The sequence below is a fragment of the Quercus robur genome, chromosome 6, assembly GCF_932294415.1.
Source record: "Quercus robur chromosome 6, dhQueRobu3.1, whole genome shotgun sequence".
Lineage (NCBI taxonomy): Eukaryota > Viridiplantae > Streptophyta > Magnoliopsida > Fagales > Fagaceae > Quercus > Quercus robur.
Genome location: NC_065539.1, coordinates 52,378,508 through 52,406,370, shown reverse-complemented (window position 1 = coordinate 52,406,370; position 27,863 = coordinate 52,378,508). Strand labels below are relative to the sequence as shown.

The 27,863-nt window shown below is 36.8% G+C and overlaps 1 protein-coding gene, 1 long non-coding RNA gene, 3 other non-coding genes and 1 pseudogene across 5 annotated transcripts; 2 read left to right on the top strand and 4 right to left on the bottom strand.

The window, feature by feature from the left end:
- Positions 1–771: 771 nt before the first annotated feature.
- On the bottom strand, positions 772–2,077 carry LOC126689761 (uncharacterized). The gene is made up of 3 exons (XR_007644599.1): positions 1,961–2,077; positions 981–1,048; positions 772–892 (listed from the first exon to the last, which is right to left on the bottom strand). It is a non-coding gene; the product is annotated as an uncharacterized LOC126689761 (long non-coding RNA).
- Positions 2,078–14,123: 12,046 nt separating this feature from the next.
- LOC126690681 (U2 spliceosomal RNA) lies at positions 14,124–14,319 on the bottom strand. Its single transcript, XR_007644718.1, has one exon. It is a non-coding gene; the product is annotated as a U2 spliceosomal RNA (small nuclear RNA).
- A 3,271-nt stretch (positions 14,320–17,590) lies between these two features.
- LOC126689760 (uncharacterized) lies at positions 17,591–18,165 on the top strand (annotated as a pseudogene).
- Positions 18,166–20,438: 2,273 nt separating this feature from the next.
- On the bottom strand, positions 20,439–20,634 carry LOC126690692 (U2 spliceosomal RNA). Its single transcript, XR_007644728.1, has one exon. It is a non-coding gene; the product is annotated as a U2 spliceosomal RNA (small nuclear RNA).
- A 2,101-nt stretch (positions 20,635–22,735) lies between these two features.
- Positions 22,736–22,931, bottom strand: LOC126690655 (U2 spliceosomal RNA). The gene has a single exon (XR_007644700.1). It is a non-coding gene; the product is annotated as a U2 spliceosomal RNA (small nuclear RNA).
- A 3,908-nt stretch (positions 22,932–26,839) lies between these two features.
- LOC126689417 (ferredoxin C 1, chloroplastic) lies at positions 26,840–27,466 on the top strand. Its single transcript, XM_050384600.1, has one exon. The coding sequence runs from the start codon at positions 26,907–26,909 to the stop codon at positions 27,345–27,347; it is 441 nt and encodes a 146-aa protein (XP_050240557.1). The 5' UTR covers positions 26,840–26,906; the 3' UTR covers positions 27,348–27,466.
- The last annotated feature ends 397 nt before the right edge of the window (positions 27,467–27,863 follow it).

Here is a 27,863-nt window from a genome sequence, read left to right as displayed (position 1 = left end):
TCTTTAGTTACATTTTCCAAAAACTTAATAGTGGCACCATTTAAGCTAGCATTGTCCACTGTTAAAGTGAATATGCCATTAATACCCCACTCACGCAAACACAACTCAATCTTTCTACCTATAGTCTCTCCCTTATGGTCTTCAAGTTGACAAAAATTCAAAATTCTCTTATGCAACTTCCAATCATCATCAATAAAATGACCTGTAAGGCTGTAAGGGACATATAACACAGATTTTGAATACTCGTCCATGTGTCCGTAGTAAGACACACCCTACGACCCTTCAAAGCCCCCCTTAGTTTCTCTCTCTCAACACCATAAATGCTAATCACATCCCTAGCTATAGTTTGACGAGATGGGATATCCCTAATTCGCAACTTAGGTTGTAAGGTTGTCGCATATCTTTGAAACCCATACCCTTCAACAAACCTAAAAGGCAACTCATCTATTATAACCATTTCAGCAAGTGCCTTTCTAGAAGCCTCAACAGTAAAGGCTGTCGGTACAAGCTGAAACCCTTCCTCCCCATCCATTTTGGGTTCAAACATTAAGGTTTGTTGCCCATTAAGTGTCTTTCTATTAGGGTTTTTAACACAAATTGGTGTATGATTCAATAAATTAGCAGTACCATGCCCCTTACTATCAGTTAGATAAGTTTTTTGACAGTAATTACAAACAACCTTAAAATGACCCTCACCAATATCTACTTTTTCAAAATGGTTCCAGGCAATAGACTTTTTCCTATTATTACAGACATTGCCTTAACCTTTAGGTGGAAGTGGGGGAACCTCAGCATTAGTTGGAGTGGTAGTAGGTACAGCTTGGGCAACAGGTTCAGCTGTGGCAGTAGGTGTTGCTTGGGAAGGGGGTGCATCACTTGAGGGTTCCATAACCTAAAAACATCAAATTTATACATTAGCAAACAACCATAAAAGTAACACACAAACAATAACAAGAAGTTAAAAGAGAAAGAAATGATACCTCAAAGAACTCTCAGCTATCAGGGATTTAACCTTGAAAAGGAAGCAAAAAGCCTAGGATTTCAACTCCTGTATAAAATTAAGATTTCAAAATTTTAAGTTAAGAAAGCAAAATGAATCAAATAAATAAGTAATAAAATACAATCAGATAAGAAAATAAGAATGTGGATTTCATCTTTTTAAAATAGAGGTTCATCTTCTTCTTTTTTATACAGTGAAGATACAAGTATATTGATCATAGAAAACAAAACAAAACAAAGAATAAAACAGGCAGATAAGAAAATAAAAATGTGTTTGGATTTCATCTTGTTAAAATAGGGGTTCATATTTTTTTTTTTTACAGTGAAGATACAAGTATATTGATCATTAAAAAAAAACAAACAAAACAAGGAATAAAACAGGGCAGATACAAATCACACTCAGAGCACTAACATAATGAGTCAAAGCAAGAAAATGATAAACCCAGGGAGCACTAACAAATCACACACAGAGCACTAACAAAATGATAAATCCAGATTGGGCAAAAAAAGAGGAAAGTTTGATGTATCAATTATCATACAAAGTTAATAGTGTAAATAAAGAATGAGATACATCCTCCTAAATAACTAGCAGCAGATGGCTTGAGTAAATAAATTTATGACAAACTTTGTCGTCTATTAGAATGGTGACTCAGTATCATAGCCTATAAAGAACACATATTTGTACAAGGTGAAATGAAAATGAGATTCCTTATAATGCATTTAACAAGCAAATTGCAAACAAGAGTTTCAATGCAATTAAGTAGCAGGTCACAACATTAACAAATAAAATAACATAAAGCTTAGCAATTTCTAGCATCAAGTTGTTGTGGCAAGTTAATCAACTCGTGAAGAACAGATTATACCATACAAAGGACTGAAAATCATCAAGCTTTCCTCTTTTTTTGCCGAATCACAAACACAAAATACAGAAAAAGAGGGATGAAATAGGAAGAAACTTTACCTGATCTGAGACTAGGAAGCCGAGTCTGAGAGGCTGAGTGTTAAGGAGTAAAGGGATTTGTTTGTTTCAAAATAAAAAGGAGAGATTTTGAAATCACTAGAGAGACTAGAGAGCAGAGAGAACATAGAACACTCGGGAAAAGTCCAATTTATAAGAGAGAGATATGAGGGAAAATCTGATTTTGATTTTGATTTTGAGAAGTGTAGCCAAGTTGAGTCTTAAAACCCTAAACTATGATTCATGAACAGAGGCATGGGAAAGATCAAATCTGAGTTTAATTTGAAGGGTAGCCGACTAGCTATTTGGGGCTAGACCGGCTGGTAGAGAGAGAGAGATAGAGAGAGAGAGAGAGAGAGAGAGAGTGAGTGAGTGAAGGCTGAAGAGAATTAGAGACGAGTGAAGACTGAAGAGAGTTAGAGAGGCCGAAGACTAAAGAAGAGTGAAGAGACTTAGAGAGAGAGAGAGAGAGAGAAGGTTGAACTCTGAAGAATGAAGGGAAAGTTTAGGCTTTTAGTTCCAATTTTAGGCTTTTAGTTTTAGCAATTAGCCGTTCTGAATTCTGATGTTTGCTTAGTTACTTTGCTGGGCAGCTGGTGATTTGATGTTTGCTTTTTGCATGGAAAGAAGTTTGTGGTGCCGTGTGGTTCTCAATGAGGCAGAAGGCAGTGCTCAGTCTTGTCACTTATCAGTCCTCAGTTCATGTGATTTGCTCTTGGTCAGAATTTTTTTTTTTCTTTTAAAACTTCGGTCGGGTCGGGTTATATGGGTTTTTAAACCCTTAACTTGCTACCCGAACCGAATAGTCGGGTTTCTTGAGAGAAGGAACCGAACCCGACCTGCCAAGGGCTTCAGGCCAACCCGTTGGGCTTCGGGTTGGTCGGATTCGGGCGGTTTGAACGGGTCCTGAACTTGTTGGACAACCCTTGGCCATGTTAACCGGGAGATTAAGTAGAAGGAACTAGCCAAGGAGGTCCTCTTATAGGAATTATAGGAACCCTAAGAGGAAATGGGGGCTAGCTATGCCAAGGAGTTAATAAGAGTGAAGATATTGCCGGATAAGGATAGGAGTTTTCAGATAGGGGCGGGTATGAAAGGCAAAGATGGGGTGAGAGGCTGTTATTGCTTGTGCAGAATGTAGATGTATTTGTTTGGAGCCCGTACGAGGTGCCCAGAGTAGACCCCGAATTTGTGGTTCACAGGTTTAATGTGGATGCATTATTTCCTCCTAAGAAGCAGAAGCCAAGAAGGTTGGCTAAGTAGCACGTCGAGGCAATAAAGCAAGAAGTTAAGAGGTTGAAAGAAGCAGAGGCGATAAAGGAGTTTTTCTTCCTAGAATGGCTAGCGAATATCGAGGTGGTGAAAAAGAAGAATGGGAAATGGAAGGTTTGTGTAGATTTTACTAATCTGAACCGAGCATGTCCAAAGGACCCTTTTCTCGTGCCGAAAATTGATCAACTGGTAGATGCAACGTACAGGGCACCCAAGGATGAGTTTCCTAAATGCTTTTCAAGGTTACCATCAAATTGCCCTAGCTGCCAAGGATCAGGAAAAAACTGCGTTCATTTCTTCTGATGCTAATTACCACTATATTGTGATGCCATTTAGTCTAAAGAATGCAGGAGCCACCTATCAACGAATGATAACAAGGATGTTTAGGGATAAGATTGGGCATACGGTGGAAGTATATATTGACGATATGATGGTCAAAAGTAAAGAGGAGCAAGAGCATATTGATGATCTAAGGGACGTGTTTGAAGTACTCCGGCGACATAGGCTATATCTCAATGCTGACAAGTGTGCATTTGGAGTGGGGGCTGGTAAGTTCCTCGAATATATGATCACTCACCGAGGAATAGAATTTAATCCCGATCAGACTAAAGCTATAGAGTGCCTTAAGTCGCCGAGTAATCCAAAGAAAGTCCAAGTGCTGACCGGCATGCTAGTTGCCCTAAACCGGTTCATTTCTAAGTTTGCAGATCAGTGCTGTCCATTTTTTCAGGATTCCAGTGGAATGAAGAATGTGAAAAGGTTTTTCAAGATTTAAAGGAATATTTGGTGCGAGCACCTATGTTGTCAGCTCCAGAGCCCAGTGAGGATTTATTCATGTATCTTTTACTGTTCGAGCATGCCGTAAGTGCCGTGTTGCTGAGGGATCAAGGTGTACAGCAACCAATATTATGTCAGCAAGACTTTGGTCGATACCAAGACAAGATATCTGCCCCTAGAGAAGTTGGTATTAGCACTAATACATGCTACAAGGAAGTTGTCCCATTATTTTCAATCTCATACCGTCTATGTATTAACCGAGTATCCCTTGTAGTCATTGTTGAAGAGATTTGATTTCACGGGCAGGATAGACAAGTGGGGGACTCAGTTGGGCTCTTTTGACATTAGGTACAGACCTAGGAGTTCAGTGAAGGGTCAAGTTCTCACTGATTTCGTTGCAGAGTTTTCCCTGAGAAAGGAGATAGAAATAGTCTGTCATGTGGAGGTTCACCCATGGAAGGTATTTTTGGACAATGCATCTATTGCACCGAGCGCTGGGGCTAGAATTTTTATTATCACACCAAAAGGGATCAGGGTGGAACATTCTTTTAGGTTGGGTTTTAAGGCTTCCAATAACGAGACTAAGTATGAAGCCCTACTTGCCAGATTGAGAGCTGTTTTAAATCTAGGTGCCTGAGAAGTGGAGGTTTACTCAAACTCTTGGTTGGTAGTTAATCAAGTGCAGGGCAAATTTGAAGCCAAGGATTCTCGGATGATAGAGTACTCATGGTTAGTAAAGCAGATTACCAACTAGTTTCAAAAAGTAAAGGTGGTTTAAATAACAAGGGGACAGAATCAGCATGCTAACTCTCTGGCTACATTGGCATTATCGCTAACCGAGGAGGTACCTGGCTAATCAAAGTGAAGGTGGTGGCAGAGCTAAGTATTGATGCGAAGATAAATGCTTCGATGGTGGGTGTCTAAGCCATATTGGATGAATCCAATCATAGGCTTTATGGCCGAAGATCGATTACCAATAGATGGGAAAGAAGCAGATAGAGTGTGCCAGATGGCTACACGGTATTGGTTATCGGCAGACCATAAGTTGTACTGAATGTCTTTTTGGGGGCCATATCTGCACCCGAGCAAGGTTGAGGAGCTCTTGACCGAGCTCCATGAGGGAGTATGTGGTAGTCATGTTAGAGGACATACGTTAGCCCACTGAGCAATGACCCAGGGATTCTGGTGGCCACAAATGCACAAGGATGCCGCCGAGTACATCTGAAAATGCGAGCAATGTTAGAAACGTGCCCCTTTGATCCATCAGCCGGCAAGGAGTTTGAACCCCATCAGTAGCCCTTGGCCCTTCGCACAGTGGGGCCTAGATATTATTGGACTACAGGAAATCAAAGATTTGTTTTGGTAGCCGTGGATTACTTCACAAAGTGGGCCGAGGCCGAGGCGCTAGCCAATATACGGGATGTAGACATTAAAAAGTTTGTTTGGAAGAATATAGTAACAAGATTTGGAGTGCCAAAATCCCTAGTGTCTAACATAGGATTGCAATTTGACAGCAAGGCTTTCCAAAAGTTCTGTTTTGATCTTGGTATTAAAAACAAGTATTCCACCACTGTGTATCTGCAGAGTAATGGCCAGGCCGAGGCTACCAACAAGGCAATTGTGAACAGATTAAGGAAGAGATTGGAAGGCACGAAGGGAATGTGGACCGAGGAGTTACCAAATGTCCTGTGGGCATATCAGACAACCCCCAGAAGATCCACAGGAGAAACCCCATTTTCACTGACATACGAAGGGGAAGTAGTGATACCAACTGAAGTAAGCTTATGCAATGAACGAGTCTCAAGATTTGTCCTTGCTGAAAATGAAGAACTTATGATAAAGCAATTGGACTAGTTAGAAGAGCATCGGGAATCAACAACTATAAAGCTGGTCGAGTATCAGCAGAAGCTAGCTTGCCGGTACAACCATGATGTCAAGAGTAGGGAGTTCAACGCCGGCGACTTAGTGTTGAGAAAAGTAGTAGGTAGTGCTCGGGATGCCAATGTAGGAAAGTTAGCGCCGAATTTGGAAGGTCCGTATAGAATTACTGCTATTGTTGGAGCTGGAGTATATTACTTGAAGGATGGGGGAGAGACCACTCCCTCGGCCATGGAATGTTCAAAATTTACGAAGGTTCTATCACTAACTTTTTAGGGGGGAGTTACAAGTTATATACAACTATTAGTCATATACAACTATTGTGTAAAGAACAATGCCTGCCCATGTAATATGTAGAAGTTACATTACCTTTCTTGTCTTTATAACATCTATTCTATCTAAACACAGAAGTATGCGCATGGTTCAAACCTAATCACCGAACAGGTGGAAACCTTATATCTATTTTCTCTATGGACAAAACCCTATGCACAGTTCGAACCTAATCATCGAATAGATGGAAACCTTATATCTATTTTCTCTATAGACAGAAGCATGTACTCAGTTCGAGCCTAATCACCAAATGGGTGGAAACCTTATATCTATTTTCTCTAAAGACAAAAGCCTTTGCTCGGTTCAAACCTAATCACCAAACAGGTGGAAATCTTATATCTATTTTCTCAAAGGATAGAAGCCTGTGCTCAGTTCGAACTTAATCACCGAACAAGTGGAAACCTTATATCTATTTTCTCTAAGGACAGAAGCTTGTGCTGAGTTCGAGCCTAATCACTGAACAGGTAGAAACCTTAAATCTATTTTCTTTAAGGACAGAAGTCTGTGCTCGGTTTAATCCCAATCCCCGAATAGGTAGAAACCTAATGTTTATTTTCATCGAACAGATGGTAACCTGATCCCTATTTTTCTAAGAACAAAACAGGTCATCCAAAGAGGTGAAGTCCTTATCCCTACTATACTCAAGGTAACTACGCTCGGTTAAGGCAAATCACTGATCAAGATTAAATCTTAGTTCGATTTCATGATCATTATAAATGAAAGAATAAAATATAACAGAAATAATTTAATAACAATACAAAAATTATTCATAACAACAACCAAAATAGATGTCCTGTGACCACATCATAGTAACTAAATAAACCAAAATAAACACAAATTAGAAACCAATGTTTTGTCACCACATCCCGGTGACAATGGGCAAATCCGATAAAGTAAAAACTAAGACGAGATAAAGTAAAGGACTAAGGTAGGTTAAAAGTTTTTTTTCATGCTTAAGCGGTAGGGTCGGTTTCCACGGCAGGCTAATTTGACAAATCCCCGACGGGCTGAGCAGCTAAATATGGCAGATTTTAGGTGTCCCTTGCATGTTGAGCACCAAAATCTGGGGGTGGTAGTGGGGCTGTGTGCAGAGCAACATCAAAGTTACTGGTAACTTCAAGATTAGTTGACTCCACATGGGAGTCAATTTCTTGCACCAGCTCCTTCGTGCTGGGAGTGTTCTCCTCATCATTGGCATTGGAAAGATTTTGAACGGGAGCAGGAGGCTCTGGGAAGGGTATCTGCTCAGGATTCCTCAGAGGAGAATCAATTGGCATCCCCATAGCTTAAAGGGCAGCCATCCACCCTTCCTCAAACCCGTACCTCTATGTTTAATAGACAATTGGTTCCATAGAATTCTCTACATCCACGAAGCCCGCATCATACCATTTGTCTTTGCAAGCTTCAAGGGCCACCTTCAAATTTGCTATTTCATCAACCTATGCCAGGTTCAGGCTTTCCGCTTTTGCCAATTTAAGCTATGTTCCGCCTAGCTTCACATCCATTTCTATCAGCCTCTGCTCTACTAGTATCCGAGCCTTCTCAGACGCCTGAACCCTTTTCTCGGCAGCCTTGCCTTTGTCTTTCGCAGTGGCCACAACAACATCCTTTAGGGCCTTCTCCCGGTCAGCATTTTCAGCAGCCTCCTTCAACCAGTCATCTATAACATAAGCCAATTGTGCGACCTGACAACATAATAACGATAAACATGAAAAGAGGAAAAATGCAAGTAGATTTATGCAAGGAAGAAAAAGTAAAGTGTATTACCGCTATAGTATGCCACTGCAACCGAGCAGCTAAGGACCCAACAATGCCAATCGAGAAGAAGTGCACATCCTCAGGCAGTAGAAGGCCCTGCACCAAACTCCGGGCGATCCGACCACCCTCACCTTATGCCCAGGTCCTAACACTAGACATCACGGGAAGAGGCTCATTCTCGAGCCTAAAGAAGGTTTGCCAACCCACTTCTGGCCAAGAAAAGGATGCCACATTAGACCTGACTTGTGCAGTTGGCTGGGCATCACCAGCAAGCTCTCGAATTACTATTCCACTTGACACCCAGGGAGGTGGAGTTTTCAAAGGTGCGTCCTCGAGCCCCTAGGCGGTTGTTCAGTTGTGCGCCACCTTTTCCGGGAGTGGGCAGGAAAAGGAGGAGGGGGAGTCTGACTTCTACCTTGGGGCTGTTGCTGTTATGCCACTGGACGAGCGCCGGGCAAAAAAGATCAAAGGTCATTGTTCGTTTGACCACCATTTCGCCTACACCTTGTTCAGCTTCTGCTTCCGAGGAGTTTACTGACTCAGCTGCTGCTTGCTCGGCCAACTGCACTTGGGCTTGGGGCCCTTAATGGGTATGTGGTCGGCGTGACTTTGGGAGACAATATCTGTTGAAGCATCCCTTACAGGTATTAATGACTCCACCCTAGCTATCCGGGGGCCGAAGTCCCGAGCTTCACCAACAGTCAAATTCGGGGGAAGAAGAAAAAGATGTCGCACGTCAATGTATGACAACAAAGGGCTATCCACTAATAAGGCTTGTCTGAAGCGCTGCCGAGTGGAGTAAACCGGATTGCAACCAAGTATGAGATGAGATGCCCAGAGTTGCCCATTAGAATGCACAAATATCTCTGACCGGAGCACGAAATTTAGATCTCTCACGTGCACTACTCTAACGTCTGGTTTAAACCTTTTGCTTTCTGCACCAAAATAATATGAAAACTAGTTAGTACTTGTTCAACCAAAATAAGCACGGGTAAAACACTAAAATGAAAATAGTTAAAAGTGCTCGATACCGACTAACGTCATGTGACGAGGTTCAGTAGGTGAGCTTGTCGGCAAGCCAATTGCCGCTCACTCAAACATATTCTCCCACTGAATTTCTATTAGAATCGGGAAGGCATGATATGAGCTGTACCCGTACATCCCTAACCTTTAAGTAGTAGTCAGATCTAATGTTTCCACATAAACTATACATAAAGTTTATGTCATGGTGGTTTAGTTGTAGCCCGTATATCCGATTTAATCTACTGACGTAACTTACGACTTGGCAAAAATTAAGGGGAAGTTGGTCAGGGCATAAACCATAAAACCTATGGGTACTAAGTATGAGAGGGTCCACAGGAAATCTAACCCCTCCCTCTAAAATGGCCATCAAAGTAAAAAACACTACGTTAGAGCCGGAGCGTCACTGGAAAGCGATGTCACCCTCGTGACAATAAGCAATATCTACATCTCCAGGAATATCATAGACTCTTCTAAAATTAGCCAATGACGCTTCAGTAGAAAGAAGATGTGAATAGCCCATTCTTAACTCTAGATTGAGGGAAAAAATTGAAAAAGAGAAGGAAAGAGTAAAGAAACCTACTGTGGGCTCTAGGAATTAGTGATCTCGGTTAGGGAATCTATGCATGGGAGGAGTATGCTCGGCAGAGAGAAAGTTGAAGGAGTAAGGAAGTGAAAAGTAGTATGAAGGGAGCTATTTATAGGGTAAAAGCATTTAATGAAAAAGGAAGCGGGAAAATCTTTTTAAATTCTTTTTCATAACTCCCACACGCATAGCCTCAGTTCATGAACCGTCAAGTCATGATTACAGTTAGACTTGACAGCCTGACATAACACTTCTTTTGAGAGGGCATTAATAACCGTCTTGTTCATTTAATGGTTGACGATTGGACTTCCCAAAGAGTCTCTAGCACCTGTTGGATTGTCCTTGATTCGCTCTCAGTAGCCGGGCATGAATCAAGGGGGGACTATTGTATGAGGTATGATCCCAGGCCCAGTGGGCCATAGGCCTTAGCCCGAACATTCTCAAGGACCAAAACTGAGCCCAGACCTCATAGTAAGTCCATTTCATTTTGGATGCATGATAGACGAGCCCATGTCCGATCAATGAGTTTGCTCGGAATAGCCCTTGTCCCTGGTAACTGGGTATTGCCTTGGGGAGTATCGCTGCCAAGCAATCTTTTGGAGGCAAAAACCAGTTCCAATGCCATTACCACTGTTTCCAATAAAGCATATTCCTTGCCAGGGATAATCAAAATTGGACCCCACACACACGAGTGAGACCAGAATGTAATCATGAAACCTCCACCAACCTCAAGCTATAAATAGCAGAATTGAGTGAAGAGTGGGAGTTGGCAATTCTGAGGAGAAAATAGAGTAAAAGAGAGAGAGAGCTAGTACCACCAGGAGGGAGAGCAACTAAAAGAGGAAAGAAAGGGAGTTCGTGAGAGCCAAGGGGTGTCATTGGGTCGCTTGGCAAGGAACTACCCTTAGTAGGAAACACTAAACCCACTATACAAGTAAATTGTGAGCCCGATTCTAAGCCCGGTCCATTAAGTAGAAGTTGGGTACACAAAAATATAATAGGCAAAAATCCAAAACTGACCTCTAACTTTCAGCATTTTTTCATTTCAGTCCTCTAACTTTCAGTTTTGTCATTTAAGTCCTCTAACTTTCAATTTTTGTCAATGTGGTATTTCATTAGAGCTCAGTTAGCTGCTGCTGTTAAGGGTGATGAAACGACGCCGTTTTAGCTTCTTTTTTTTTTTTTTTAAATTTTGGAATTAAAAGAAAATAAAAATAAAAATATGTATAAAAAAAAATTAAAAAAAAAAAAAAAAACAATTTAACTTCATCACCTCCACCTCTGGACTCTCCCAAGTCCTATTCCTCTTTTTCTTCATCTCCTCAAAATCATCCACACACTGCTTCAACTTCATCTTCTTAACTCTCTTCCTCGACCCAACGAGTTCTTTTCCTAACAACTCGGTCAAAAATTTTCTCACACCCTTTTTCCCAATCCCCATAAGCATCACAAATCTGAAGCGTCTTGTTCCTCCAGTTAGTCCAACTCCACCATTTGTAAAGCAATAACATCACGTTGGCCACGCACGTGTCTTGACATGCCTGCGTGCATGGCCTACACTTGGCCCCACTAAGTGGGGCCGAGCTCAAAATCACAGCCACCAAAACGCTGTAACAGGATGGCGGAAACAAGTATTTCCAGTCGGACACAATGCATAAAGGGAGGCGTTTGGTGAGGTAAGGGACAGCAGGGGTGCTAAGTTGGGCCTTGAATGATGTCTCCAAGTTGAGTTGGTGGTACCCGACCGAGTCAAGCTTCGGGATTAGTGCGAGTTGCAAGAGTGCCACTGCGGAGGTGTTGAAATCGCTGATTCCCAGTTTGTCATTGAGTTCGTCGTTACCCTTAAATGTTTTTATATACATAGTTTGTTTATTTTATTTAATTCCAAAATTTATATATATATATATATATATATAATAAATAAATAAAAGGCCAAAATGCCGTCGTTTCAACACCCTTAACAACAGTAGCTAGCTAGACTCTAACGAAATACCACATTGACAAAAATTGAAAATTAGAATAAAATAACAAAACTGAAAGTTAGAGAACTGAAATGAAAAATGTTGAAAGTTAAAGAGTCGGTTTTGGATTTTTGCCAATATAATATTATATACGTATACACATTTGTATTGAGTAGGTTGAGCACTTGTTCTCGTCCTATCACCTATTTGGGATTGAGAAAACCCACTTGGATAGAGTGGACCTAGGATAAATAATTTTTGTCAAACCTAAAGTTTAAGTAAAATGATAAATAAATTATATATATATATATATATATATAAAAAAAGATGAAAAAGGAAATTTACCCAAATTTAATTGGGTGTAATTTGGATTATGATTTTTTTTTTTCGTTGGAAAGAAAGACTACAAGGCAAGACAAGAGTCCTTCCTTTTACCGAACATTAGTGACGAGAAAAAGACCCGGGAAAGACAAGGCTAAAAACATTAATTAGAATTCATAGCTCAGTAATTCCGAGGAAGAAAGCGGGGCCTCATTTGCCATCATTGACAATGTATTTTTGAAAAGTTTCAAATCCTTTCATGTCAACAAACTCTTGGTTACAAAACTAAACTATAAGTAGAGTGCTTTGGTGATTAGGATTTACTTATCAGTCGATTAATGTGCATGTTAATTAATGGATGATTTTCAAAAGTATTGGTTTTTATTATATTAATCTCTTTTTTTTCAGATGAGAGGATAATAAGAAACCATCTTATAATCTAAAATGAAGAATATCGTTGTGCATACAAAATTGACAACATAGTTTGAATCGATAGTTGCCAATAACCTTAGCCTTGTGAGCCTAGTTAGTTTATACACGTAACATACACGAAATAATCGTGTACATTCGTATCAATGAAAATGACTCACGTTTAACGTTTGCTTTCAAAAACGCGTGTTCTTGAATTTAAAAGTTCAGTCGCCGTGTTATTCAGGTAACATAATAAACGTACAGGTTTTTTTTTTTTTTTTTTTTTTTTTAATACAAGATAGAATTTTATTCTAGCCTAATCTAAGTGTATATGTGTGTGAAACTCCTTCCTAGAGACTTGAACCCCAACCCTTACCCTCCACACTCTACAAACACTTATACTTATAGAGTGACAATCGCATCAAGAAAGTGCGGTGGTAATAAACGTACAGTTAAATATTGACATAAAAATGAATTTTTTTTTTTTATCTAAATAAAGGATAAAAGGAGTAAAGGCGATCATTGATAAAGTGGTAAGTCATGTCAATGAATCCATTTTCCGTTTAAAATTATCGACTAAAGTCGTGTGACTCATCACTCATGTCAATCCATTTAACTTCATGCGCCCAATAGATTTAATAGGCTATATCTGATTGAATATATCTAATGAGTGATGAATATTAGTGATAAACTAATAAGGAAGGCTAGAGACACAAAAATTTATAATTTTTGTCACAATTCCTCATAGTGAGCACCACTCACAACTCATGTTGCAAAATATGATTTTTCTTTTTTGTCCCTAACATTTTCCAGGGTCGGCTAAATGATAGAGCAAGAGATGCAGTCGCTTAAGGCCCCAAGTAAAAAAAAGACTCCCAAATTTTAACCAATAGGGTTATTTATAATAAATAAATAAAATAATATTTTTTTTACCAGATGAAAAATAAATAAAAAATAGAGAAAAATGTAACATTCACAATATTTTCACAACACTTTTACAACTAATATTAAGTAGCAAGTTGTTACAGCCTGTTATTGATGGCAAAAGAATAATTATAGTGATATTTTCAAACAGAAAGTAAAAAGCAACTTAAAATTGAGGATTTGTTATAAAAAAATATTGTAAATGTTGCACTTCTATAAAAAAATAAGAATAATAATAAGGTTTAGTTAGCAAATTTTTACTAGTTCTTATCTAAGTTTACCACTAACACTACTCTTTTACTTATCACTATCAATCTACCACTGTAACAAATATGAAAAATTGTCAAATTTTTTGTTTATAAAGTTTCTAAAAAAAGAAAAAATTCTACATAATTCATGTTAATTAATAGTAATTTTACATCTAAAATAAGATTAATAATTTTCACGCCCACATGCATCAAGCCCTTGACGTTTTCCTAAATAAACTGATTACAATAAAGCAATCATGAATTGAAAGCTGCCAAAACCTAAGTGGCCAAAGCATAAAGTGGAACATATAGGCATAGGCCTAGCCTATTATATTTAAGTGGAACAAAAGCTGTCCTCCATTCTGTTAAAGAGAATATTAGTGTTATTATTGATTTGTTAGTGGCTACTGAAATAATTACTTTAATAATTACAATTGTTGAGAATATTCTATTCAACATAATACAATGACTATTATACACATGACATGTCGCACTTATGAGTCTAAGGGGCAGTTTGGTGGTATGTGTGTTTTTAAACAATAATTTTCAATAGAGTAAAAATTTGTAATAATACATGTAATACTATTTAATCACTAGAAACTTATATTTCAAAAATCAGCTTAATACGTACTCTTTATAATGGTTCGAAGCCCATTCTTAAATTTTTGAATTAGATTTGGGTGGGGTGCGCCAGGCCCGTGCAGTAGTGCAACGCATGGGCGACGCTTGAGAGCCCCAGTAGCAAGCTACTGTGGTGGGCTCTCCCCCTTAAGAAATAAATTTAATATCGTGTGGATCGATGACCCACATATCAGATATTAAACTGATAAGAACAGATACTACACTTGATCTTAGCCAAAAGGCCGAGAAAGGTATGCTTTTGCCATGTCCTGATTTCCCATTTTATACCTCAGCTTTGTTTATCCCTCCCCTCTATTACACGATGTGGGAATCGGCATTTGAAACCAGCAAGAGTTCTCTAATGCATTGAACCAGGAAGATGTTAGCGGATGCTATTATTTGCAAACAAAGAAGCATTGCATTTTGGTGGCGAGGGCAGGATCCTGTAACATATTAATGGCTTGCTTGCTTACGGTTACATAAGTTAGATGAAACATATAGCAACTGCAACTTTTCTCTTCGATCGTTTCCTCTTTCTAACGATTCCAGCTACTTTTTTGTTAAAATTTTCATCATGGTGACATTATTTTTCCTTTTTCCTTTTCTTAATTCGATTTTTATCACACTAAATGAGAGAGGATACAAAATTTAATTCTCCTAATAAAGGATAGCAAAATATGGCACTAAACTACAAGACTCTAGATCAAAGGTCGTTTTAACATGAGCAAACAATGAACTAGAATGGGACACATTGAACACTTTGTCTACTCTTTCATCTCCCTCTTTCATGAGCACAATCTTCTCTAGGTCATGAGAGTCCATTGACATCTACATTCCATTTGCACAAAAGGATAAATTCACAATGTCAGAATTATTGTCATCTACAAGGTTAGAATCACAGGCCAATCTTCACCCATCTGGATTCTAAAGTGGGTGATGGCAATGGTAGTAACCATACCATCCATCACCATTGAATGAATAAGAATGGTAATGGAACTAACCATAAGTCTAAAACGTAAATTTCAACACAAAATAGCCCCACATGTTAGAGAAAATAGAAAACCAAAATGGTTAACCATTTGCTTTGTCAATGGAAGGGATTTGGAAGAAAATAAAAAATAAATAGTTCTCAAAACATGATGTAGGAGGTGAATAAGCTATGACTTTTTTCATCCCCTCCACCATCGACTCATTGATCCCGAGGCCTATAGATTGGCGTCTCAAATATATTTTTCCCCCTTTTGTTCTTATCAATTTAAGTAAATAGTAGGAAATTCTATTTTGCATCTTGATTGTGTGTTTATTATTATCATAAGTTTGATTGTGTGTTTAGTGTTTTGATTGGATTTGGACTGAGGAGTAAGTGGTTAGTGAATTTTTTTATTCACTATGACAGAGAAGTAGATGGGGCTGAATTTTTTATTCAGTTGGCTTAAATTTTTTATGACATTAATTTCTTTTGCTAATGAACTGTAACACTCTAAACCTAAATTGGATGTTGCCAATGGTAGTAACATGCCATCATCTTTGTATGAATAACAATGGTTAAATTAACCATGTGCCATGCCAGTGGAAGTGGTTTGGAAGAAATTAAATAATAAAAAAAGGGTAAAGAAAGAGTTCTTAAAATATAGTGTGACTCTAATTTTGTTGGGCTAAAAACAATTATTGTCTTAAAAAAATATATGCAATTGTTAGACATTTTGGGACTTCCAAAAGAGATGAGTGATTAATAGGAGGTGGGATTATTTATTAATTTATTGTGTTTGATTCTTTAACACGTTAGTCAACCATATTTAAAAACAAGGAAAAAATTAATTAGCTTATTCACTTTCACACCAACCCTAAAAGAGACAATCAACTTAATGTTTTTGTAACTTAAGAAAAAAAAAAAAAAAAAAAAAAAAAAAAAAAAAAAAAAAAACACCATAGACTCATGCTTGATATTTCACATTCTAGAAAGGAAACAAGACAATCAACCATGTGGATGTGGGGCAACTATTTTTTTTTTTTTTTTTTAAAAAGAAAAAGAAAATCAAACATTAAGTACAAAAAAAAAAAAAAAAAAACATGGTTGATTGTCTTGTTTCCTTAATTTCTAGCATGTGGGATTACATTGATATTGAAATTTGCATCGTGGACTCATGGACCACTGTGGCATTCTAGAATTATAATGCTCAATGACTCAAAGATCTTATTCTCACAAAAAATGTTGGTATGGTTACCAGCTATTACTGTAGATAATAAAATTATAATGCTTTCGACTTTTCGTAGCCGTTTATTTTAGGTTTTAGAACTAACACCCAACAAAATCTTCGAAACATAAATGAAATTAATATAAAATAGTACTAATAGATTGCAAAAAGTACATTGATGCCGATATAACTAAAACTATTAATTACATTACATTTGCATTTTAGTGTTTATTGTTAACAACGGGACACATTAAAAAAAGGACTTGTTGTTAGACTAAAATTGGTAATGGGTGGCAAGAAAGAAAGAAAGAAAAAAAAACTAAAAATTAAAAGTGAAAGTGTGAGAGAGATTACCAGTGTGTGAGAAAGAGAAGATTAACGATTAAAGCTTGATCCGTTATAGATTGTACAAGTTTGCAAAATTTTGCTCAATTTCCTGTGTGAAACAGGCATCACCTTATTGGGACACCAATGGCTTGTGTTTTGTTGAAACAACATTGTATACATTTTTTTTTTTTTAATCTATTTGTGCTTATTTTCTTAGCATAAGAATTTACTTATTTTTTAAATTTTATTTAACCATTTTTCAAAACAATCACGTCAAATTATCTATTTCAAACTTTATACTATTTAAAAAAAATCAATGAATATTTTTTCACAACAAATGCATAAAATTTTTAGAGTTGGTTAGTGAAAATATGGTCCTTTCATCAGAGATTATGATGTCGACCATGTGCACTAACACGTATGGCTCAGTCAATTCATTGCAGAGGTTAAAAAACTGATTGCCAGGCAGCTTATGTGGGAGAAACGATGGCAGCCATCAAATTGAACACGGTGATAAACTGGAAAAACCTTTGTTTTCACGGAGGAATTACAGTTCTGAATAATAAGCATCATACTTCACTATCTCAGCTCATAAACTTCTTTTCTTGCTTCTTGTGATCAACTAGATAACGAATCCTATCAAATAGAGTCCTAGCTAGCTATCACGAGATGGGTTCCCAATCCTAATCCATAATTCAAATACAAATGACAACAAATGGCCATTTCTTGCTGCAACTGTATCCGTCATTCCTTATCTTCTAGCCATTCCTGGCTGCAACTGTATCCTTATCTTCTAGCCACTTCTTGTTCCTACTCTATCGCATTGTTCCACGCATTGTTCCACGTCGTCTTGCGACATAACACATTTATTTCCAAGCAACTTTCTTGTGGTCATTCACACATTCTCAAGTGCATAAAAGCCCCACACGTACCTCCTTTCTTTCAGCAAGGCTCAAATTCTTACAAACCATTGCTACAAACACAATCAATATCAAGAAGTAACAATGGAAGGAGGTGGAAATGAATTCACTGGTGAGATCACTCTTCGGCCATTGTATCTTTCTGACATAGATGATTTCATGGTGTGGGCTACAGATGATGAAGTGGCTCTTTTTTGCAAATGGGACGCTTGCACTAGCAAACAAGATGCACTAAACTTTATCGAGAATAAGATTATTCCTCACCCGTGGTTCAGGGCAATTTGCCTTAATGGCAAACCCATTGGTGCCATTTCAGTGACTAGATTTTCAGGCTATGATGAGTGCATAGGTGAACTTGGCTAAGCTTTGGCCCAGAAGTACTGGGGCAAAGAAATTGCAACTAAAGCAGTCAAGCTGACTTCTAGGCCAAAGAAATTGCAACTAAAGCAGTCAAGCTGGTGGCTAATATTATATTTAGTTAGTGGCCACACTTGGAGAGACTTGAAGCTCTAGCTGCTGTTGAAAATGTGGGGTCCCAGAGGGTGTTAGAAAAGGCTGGATTCCAAAGGGAAGGTATTCTAAGGAAATACATGGTTTCGAAGGGGAAAACTAGAGACCCGGTGATGTATAGTCTTCTTTCTACTGATCCCCGAAGCTAAGTACATGGAGTAATTTTAGTACCAAATAAAAAGTCACAATTTTTATCACAATTATAATCGGCTGTTTTTCACTTTCACATAAAGTCACAATTTTTTTCTTCGCCACTTACACTCTGCCACATCATAGTTGTGACAAGAAGTTATGAAAAAATTTGTATTCCTAGACTTTATCGAGTATTTGTTCACAGTTACTGTTGTTTTAATTTGTTATGTGATTTATGAATCATAATGCACCCACGGCCAGAAGACATTGTCAAAATTTTTCATTAAATGCATTGTGTGAAATTTGAATGTTGTTTCTTCTTGTAATGTAGAATAATCTTGGGATTACAAATTTTATATCCACAACAATTCTATATAGAAAATGTAATTCCCTTGCAATAGACCATATTAATACACATATCATATGCAAGCAACTGCAAAGTATCTAGATCTCTACTATAAATTAACACAATATCAAGAACTTGATAAATACATATATTTTAGCAAAGGTAATTAAAAAAAAAAAAAAAAAAAAAACCAATCAACCAATTTTTCCCAAAACAAACAACCCAACTCTTAAAAAAAAATTTAAACAAAATAATTTTTCCCTTACCCAACAGCAAATGCACACATCAAAGACACAAAACAAAAATAAAATAAAATAAAATCCTAAATGGCTAAGTAGCCTAATCGAGAGAAGAGAAAGTGAGAATCTATGGAGAGAAAGGAACCACATTGCAATAATTAGTACAAATTCAATCATAAATGATTTCAATGATTTTGTTAAAAAAAATGTCGAGTTCTCCTTTCATAAATGATTACATTGTAATGTATTAGAAAACAATAATTTTATATCTTTGTCTTTATTGACGGTTTGTCAATACTAAATTAATGCTTATTTCGAGTTTTACAATTTTTTTTTTATACTTCAGCCACCTAACTCTAAGTTCTAGCTCCATCTCTCGTTGGTTTGGTTAAGAGCTTTATATATATATATATATATATGTAAGGACACGATTCGCAACGAACCGCAATGGTGTTGGGTTCGCACGTAAAAAGGTCCAGACAATATCATTTGTAGAGAATGGGTTTGAAAGGCTAGGCCTTGGTTACCCGGCGGTGGGTTTTTTTGTGGTGTACATACATGGTTAAGGTGTTTTCACCCCTGGAGTCTTTCTCCTGGAGGTGGGCTGGGAGGCCCTCCCTTTTAGCCATTTTTTCCAGCCCCTTATTCAGATTACTTGTTTTTTCTTTTATACTAGCCTGCGTTTACTTTCCTTCGTCCACGTGTAGGGTCGACCTTTCCAAGACTGATACTTGTCCCGTCAGTCCCAACCCAAAGTCGTTGGGAGTGGTTGATAAAGCCGAAGAATACGGCTCTATCAGGTGCAGAGTATTGTATGGGAAGGGTAGTAAGGGCAGCTTTTCCTAGATATTTTAGATTTTCTTTCAAGTTTGTTCCCATACCGTTTTTGCCCCTCTTCTCGGTGGAACTTTGGGTCAGCCAAGGACTGAACTGTCCTCGGCTGCATCTCCGGGCCATTTTGTGCTTTACATTATTGAGCTTGGGCCATAGCCTTCTTTGGCTTGGGCCTTTGGACTCCCCATGAGTAAGTGGGCCTGGCCCATAAATTATTGGGCCTCACAATATATATATATAATATTTTAATACATCTAAAATTAAATTATCTTATGAGAAAAATAATTTGTTATAGATGACTAATCCTAATATATGATTTTATGAAAATTTTAAAAAGTAAATTATATTATATTTTATTACAAAATAATCGCATATTTTCATGCATCACGCGGGCTACAACTAGTGTACAATAATAATCACATACATTGGATATATACATCCCCTCTCTTAGAGTATGTGAATCCCAAAAATTTTTACATTAACAGAAACTGATAGATCAACCATTCAACAAAACAGAACATTTAAATGATTATTTTGTAAGTTTTTAAGGAGTTGTACATTGTAACATCAATAGTCCTCCCTCATATTACATATAGAAACCTTCCTTTTGAAGCGCAGCCTTTTCTATAACCCTTTGTGAGGCCTTAATGTCCACATTAACAATGCCTTTCAATCTCTTCATATCTGGATCTCTTCAAACATACTAGAAACCATTTTTCACTGCCAATGTGGTTTTATACCTTTACGGTTTTGCCCCAATACTTTGATCCTAGAGCATAGCTGATTTGCCCCTACACTTCTAATTGCCTGACCCTGGTTCAACATCTTAGTAGGAAAAGGAATTTCTAGGCAAAACTTGGTATAGAATTGGGTGGGGTGCGCCAGGCCCGAGCTATAGTGCAACGCTTGGGCGACGCTTAAGAGCCCCAATAGCAAGCTATTGTGGTGGGCTCTCCCCCTCAAGAAATAAATTTAATATCGTGTGAGCCGATGGCTCACATATCAGATATTAAACTGATAAGAACAGATACTACACTTGATCTTAGCCAAAAGGCCGAGAAAGGTATGCTTTGTGTTGAGTCTGGCTTCGCTCTTTGTATCTCAGCTTTGTGTCTCTCTTTTCTGTCCTATACGATGCGGGACTTCTGACTTTAAGACCAACACAGCGAACGCGGTATATCCTATATATATCTCTATGCGTGGCAGTCACACTTGTTTAATGCTATTGCAAGTGATTGCCTTCTTCAATCGCCAACTAGATTGTTTGTTTTATCCTATTTCTTCCAACTGGTACTTTTTCATATCAGCAGCAAAGGCCATTCACAGTGTGGCTTGTACTAAAAGGGAAGACAACTAGAACTCTCAAGAGACTACAACTAGTTTTGACCCTACACACCCAGGACTCTTCACTGTAACTTCTTTTAGCTTAGTAATATCTCTGAATGGCTGGCCTTGAAGTACAATTGAATTTTAACTAGTAAAGCTCAAATTTCATGAAAACAAAATAAACCCTGGGGAGTAAGAATAATATGATGAAATTTCTCCAGCCTCATAAAAATCCAAAAAATGAATCGAGTTTTGAGGTGATTTGCTTAGGCATTAATTGAAAGACGTAACATATGAAGGCACAACTGTTAGTTTGATATTGAAATTTTTTTGGGGCTTAGTTTGATATTCAAACTTGCTTTTGTACTCTTAAGATTGAATTTGCATAGCATTATATTAGTTTTGCTTTCTGTGAATGGTAGGATATTATTTTCTGTTTGAATTCTAAGGCTGCTTAAGTGAGAAATTGTTAAAAGTAAATTGTATATTTCAGTCAGTGTTTCTTAGTTGTTAGTTGGGTTTAACTAACGGTAATCAATTGTATTAGGCTAAGTTGTGTAGAGGTTTAGCTTAAATTGTAATAGCTTAATGGCCTTTTCCATGTTTCACGAAATGTTTGTTTCATGCCTGGGAAAGAATCCTCCAAATTATATCCTAATAATGCTTAAAGAATAATGGGGATAAACCATTGCTGAATATTTTTTTTCTTAGTCTCCTCAACAGTTAATTGCAATTTCAGCAATTCATTATCCTCAACTAAAAACACAGGGAATTGACCCATTTAAGCCTTGGGGGAATTAAAAATACTAGTTAAACCATTTTTAAACCAATTTCATCTCTATTTGTGAGCCACCCTTTCTCATTTCTCAAAAAGAAGTCTATAGCTTTACTCCCACTAATGATAGTTGTTACATGAAAAAGAAAAATTAATATTTGAATTCGAATTTATCAAATACATGATCTTTGTTTTTTGTTTTTATTAATTTGCTGACTATAACTCTTGATTAAGGATCTCTTCCAGTTAACAATGTAGATTAGTTAACTGATTCCATACAACCACTTCAACTTACTATTGCCCAAAAGGCAAAATATTTAAATTATTTCATAATTATAATTAGACTATGAGCTTATTAAAGTCTTCAACTACATCATTAGATAAACTTAGACAATTAGACTTGATTTGGTGGGGAGCGCCAGGCCCTTAGGACAACACTTAGGAGCCCCCGCAATAAGCTACTGCGGAGGACTCTACCCCTCAAAAAATAATTTTAATTTCTATCTAATTTTTCATGAATACCTAAACTTCATTTGCTCCCATCTTCTTTCACAATGTCAGTGTGGGATGAGATTGACATGTACATTCGTTTAATGCTATCGCAATAAATATAATATCTTCTTAGTCCCTTTCTCTCCAAAAAAAATAAAATAATAGCTTAGTCCCTTGGCATCCAGATTCTTTGTTTTGTTCTTTCAGCAAGTACCCATTTTTCCTTTTTTTTAAATTGATAGTTATCACACATGATAAGAGAATATAAACTATAATTCTCCAAACAAAGGAGAGCAAATTAAAGCATGGCGCTAAACTACAAATTAAAGCATGGCGCTAAACTACAGGGCTCTAAATCAAACTGCTTCCTCACCCCTTGTCAATTAAGCTAAACATTGTAGATTCAAAAGGCTAGAGACACTTGACAAAAAAAAGGAAAAAAAAAAAGGCTAGAGATACAGTCTGCCAAATGGTTAGAATTAATGTAAACCGTTATCTTAGTATGAATAAGAAACGGTTACAGAACCCAAATCACTCTATAAAAAGAGGACGTCTAATTTTTGAACTAGAATTGGGTGGGGTGCGCCAGGCCCGAGCAATAGTGCATGACTTGGGCGACGCGTAAGAGCCCCAGTAGCAAGCTACTGTGGTGGGCTCTCCCCCTCAAGAAATAAATTTAATATCGTGCGGGCCGATGACCCACATATCAGATATTAAACTGATAAGAACAGATACTACACTTGATCTTAGCCAAAAGGCCGAGAAAGGTATGATTTGACAAGGGTCTGGCTTGGCTTTTTATATACCATCCCGGTGTCTCTCTTTTCTCTGTGTATACGATGTGGGACTTCTGACATTTGACCAACCACGCGTGGCACTTTTACACTTGTTAAATGCAAATACTGCAGTTGATTGCCTTCTTCAATCGGCAACTAGATTCTTTGTTTTATTTTCTAAATAAATCTACCAACTGGCACTTTTTTCATGTCAACAGCAAAGGCCATTCTCAGTGTGGCTTGAAGTAAAAGGGAAGACAACTAGAGACCTCGAGAGTCAAGACCTAGCCTATAGCACATTAATTGCTCTAGACTCTTGCCCCATCCTACACACCCAGGACTCTTTACTGTAACTTCTTGTAGCTTAGTCATATATCTCTGAATGGCTTGCCTTGAAGTACACTTGAATTTGATGGCTTGACTTGACAAAGCTCATATAAATGACATGGACAACAAGTTCATTACTTCAGCCTCATCCTAATTTGCTCAAAAAAAATCAATAAGGGCCGTTTGGTGAGTTAGTTTGAGTGTTTTTGATATATGTGTGAGTGAAAATGTGTATTATGTTATTTAAAATGTGTAGTTTTGCTATGAACTTTGATGCCTTTAATTATAAGGAAAAGTATCTGGACACTTAAAAATAAATAAAAAATAAAATAAAAAACCCAAAAAATCATACACTGAGGAATATCTTACATGATGGGGCTGTGTGAAGTGAGTGGAATATTTATGTGAGAATGTGTGTGATATTTTTGATGATCTCTGTAAGGGCTGTTTTTGGATGTAGGCTCAAAAGGTAAAAGGATTTAAGGCTCAAAAAGCTCAATACAAAGAATTTGTAGAGAGTGGGTTGAAAACTAGGTTTCAATGAATTGGACAACGCTCACAATGGATTAAAGATGGAAATAAAACAAAGAAAAATAGGTTTTATGCGAAGAAATCCTTCCTCGACAAAGTCCGAAGAGAGTAGTTCTTTAATATATTTCTCTTAACTTGATTATAATTACAGTTCTTAGTGCTACAGTCTTTTTCTTTCTATAGATTCTCAAATGCCCCAGGATCCAAAAACAGCCCTTACAATTTCTACTTTGTATTAACTAAAAATTCCAACCTTTGAGGAAAACACAACTTTAAAAAAAAAAAAAAAAAAATCAACCTTTTCAATATATAGCTTTTAAAACCATATTTTCAAAAATATAAACAAATAAACTGTACCAAATAAACATTAAGAGTATAAAATAAGCAAAAATGGAAATATAGATCTCCTTATTATAATAGGTTTTAAGAAATAAAAAAGACTTTCATTTTAAGATATAAAAAAGACTATCATCTCTCATTTAGTAGGATGGAAAAAGATGGCATTGTTATATACGCTATAGTCCACCCATATACTTCATTACTTTGAAAATCCAAATTATTTGATCTCTTAGAAGGGAAAAGGCTACTCAAGCCTATCATAAGCTTTTTTTCACCTCAAGCTTCAAACCTATTTACCACTATTTTTTCTTCATTCATTCCTTTCCATGGAATGGCTAATCTCTTGGCCAATTATGTTATTCCTATATTTTTCTTCTAGGAATGAACATTGCTTACCATTGAGATAACAACTTGGGTAGAACTATAGAAGGGACTATAATCGATTGCCCAGAATTTGGATATAGCCTTGTAGAGTGGAATATATTGCAAAGACTAATTTGTCTAAACTGGTTCATCTTTGCAGCTTTGTCCTCCTTAGGAATCAAAGTAATCAAGGTATAACTAAATTGTTTCGGCATGAATCCTTCAATTATATCCTCATAATGCTCAAAGAATAATGAGGATAAACCATTGATGAATATTTTTTCTTCGTCTCCTCAGCAATTCATTATCCTCAACTAAAGCACAATTTGGTATTAATCCATTTAAGCCTTGGGGGAATTAAAAAGTATGAGGAGGCAAACAATTTTTAAACCAATTTCACCTCTAATATTTGTGAGCCACCCTTTCTCGTTTTTCAGAAAGAAGTATAGCATTACTCCCACTAATGATAGTTGTAACATGAAAAAGAAAAACTATTATTTGAATTCGAATTTATCAAATACATGATCTTTGATTTTTGTTTTTATTTATTTGCTGACTATGATTCTTGATTTAGGATGTCCTCCATCTTTTGAAGCTCATCTGATTTACTACACAACTTGTCTTCCATTGCCAACTTCTTCTTTGTTCATTCAATAATATTTTATGGCAAAAATATACATTTCATTCCTAAAAATTAGGTAAGATTATATTTTAGTTTCTGAAATTTGAAAAACTCTTATTTAGTCTTCAAAAAGTTGTTAACTTACCAAATTAATCATTTGATAATCTTAACATTATAATATGTGGAAAAATTCAATAAACTCACATGATGATGATGTATTATAGCAATAATGCTACATTAAACTAATTTGATAATGTAGGGTCTCGATTTACAGTCCAAGCCCAAAACGTATGGGATATTGGCCCAATGAGCCCAATACAATAAATTTGTAGAGAGTGGGTCGAAGAACTAGGCCCTAATGAATTGAACAATGGATAGGTTTGATTTGAATGACATTCAAACACAAATAAGAGAGTTGATTTTAATATACTTTCAATCCGAGGAGGTCCCCCTTTATATAGATTAATTACAGATGGATACAAAGATAATTTAAATTACTACAGTGTTTTTCTCTATTTTTCTGATCTTTTTCTCATGGAGGATCTCTCACATTATATAGCCCTCTTTAAGTTATCTTGGTCTTACACTTGTTGATAATCCGAGTCCCTACTTGAGTACTCATCCCATCAGACAGCCTCTCTAACTTTCTATGAGTTGTGGTGGCCAAGGCAACACTATTTGGAGGTCTTCTCTACATAAATGCAGTTAGAAAAGTAGTTGTAGTGCATTTAATGCAGTGGTAGCAGCTTTCCCTTAGATATTTTTGGGTTTCCTTCTTTCTAGTATGCCTGTAAGGCACATTCTTATCATGGGAGCTTTTTGGAGGGTCACTTTAATTATCGGAATACATATCTGAGTTGCATTCATCATATCCGAGGAGGAGTTACTCCTCGGATCGTCCTCCTCTTGTCCCCTACTTATGAGACTTTAACTGGGAACTCCTAATAACTGTTTATTCCTTCTCAAACCTATCAATATCTTCGAACAAAGTTCAAAGCCTAATATATGATCTTGGGCTCTTATCCCTACAGATAATATATTTTAAATTTCTTAAATTTTGAAGAATTAAAATAAAACGTGACTTAAATTTTAGACACCAATACAGGCAATACTATAGTTTCTCCAAATTTTATTTGGTATAATAAAATTCAATTTTCAGTCCAATCCCTACCAAAGAAGGTGACAAAGGATATATATATATATATATATATATATATATATATGATGTTAACTTCATAATAATTATTCTTTATCACTGGATAAGACACCAATTAATTTTTAGTGTAGACGAAAATGTAATAAGTTAATAGCCAGATTATACTAATGTAGATGGAAATATGAAGCAAAGACTTTTCTTTTGAGAATACTAAGTATTTTTAACACACACGAGGGGAAAGGAAAAAAATATTTTTTAAAGAAATTTACAGTGGTGTATATCCAAAATGACCTAACTCTTGGATACACAGCACAAGTTTTAAATTTTTTTAACTCACACTCATATACTCCCCGTATGTGTTAAAAATACTTAGAAGCAAAGCCTTTTCATTTTATTTTTTTTGTTTTGAAAGGCCCTTTTTTTATTGTTACTTTAGAAAAATGAAGCAAAAGTAAAAAACTTATTTGCAAGCTTAAGAAACAAAACAAAAAAAAAAAAACAAAAAAAAAAAACAAAAACAAAAACAAAAACAAAAACAAAAAATGACAAAACCTTATCCTCTCAGACACCACACGCCTCCTTAGCACTCCAAAAACACACAAACCCCCTCCGCTTCCTCCTCAAACAAAAACATGGCAACCCTTCACTTCACTCCATCTCCTACACTCTTTCTACCAAGACACAACCACCCCACCAAGCTTTCTGCTACTGCATTTCATCACAAAATCAAACCATCCCGGCTCTCTTCACATATTGTTCGATCATACAAAGTGGTCATTGAGCACGAGGGTCAAACTACCCAGCTAGAAGTGGAACCAGACGAGACCATTCTAGCCAAGGCACTTGACTCTGGCCTGTCTGTCCCACATGACTGCAAGCTTGGGGTATGCATGACTTGCCCAGCTCGGCTTTTGAGTGGCTCAGTTGATCAGAGTGATGGTATGCTTAGTGATGATGTGGTGGAGCGAGGTTATGCACTTTTATGTGCAGCTTATCCACGCTCGGATTGTCACATTAGAACTATTCCTGAGGATGAGCTGCTTTCTTTGCAATTAGCAACAGCTAATGACTAATGATTTTGATTTTTGTTAGTTTTTAATATAGTTTGAGGATGTTGGTTCTTTATTGTTGAATTGAGTTAGTTTGTGCTTCTTGCTAATAATAATCATTTTATGTGCCGCATTTCAGTTAATATATGTGCAATCATCTTGGTTTTCAATCCTGTTCGAATATGGCATTGATTCAAACAATAAATCTAGGGACATAATTTTTTTTCTACACTGATGATATCATCTATTTTGATTGGCTTATAATAAAGTTGTGTCAATAATATGAGACTATGTGAAAGTGTAGTTACTCCAATTACAACTTACCACTTTAAAAAGTTCTGAAAAAAAAGAAGAAGCATTGCTCTTGTTAAATTGGCCATGGCCAAAATGCAGCTGGATCAATCAGGCCGGCTGTTACTCTATGTTATGGGCTAAAACAAGTGTCTTATATCACTAAGTTATGGTATTTGATATTGTGGTGGAAATGTGGATAATGGTATGGTTAGTGATCTATCCAGATAGGATAACAAAAATATATAA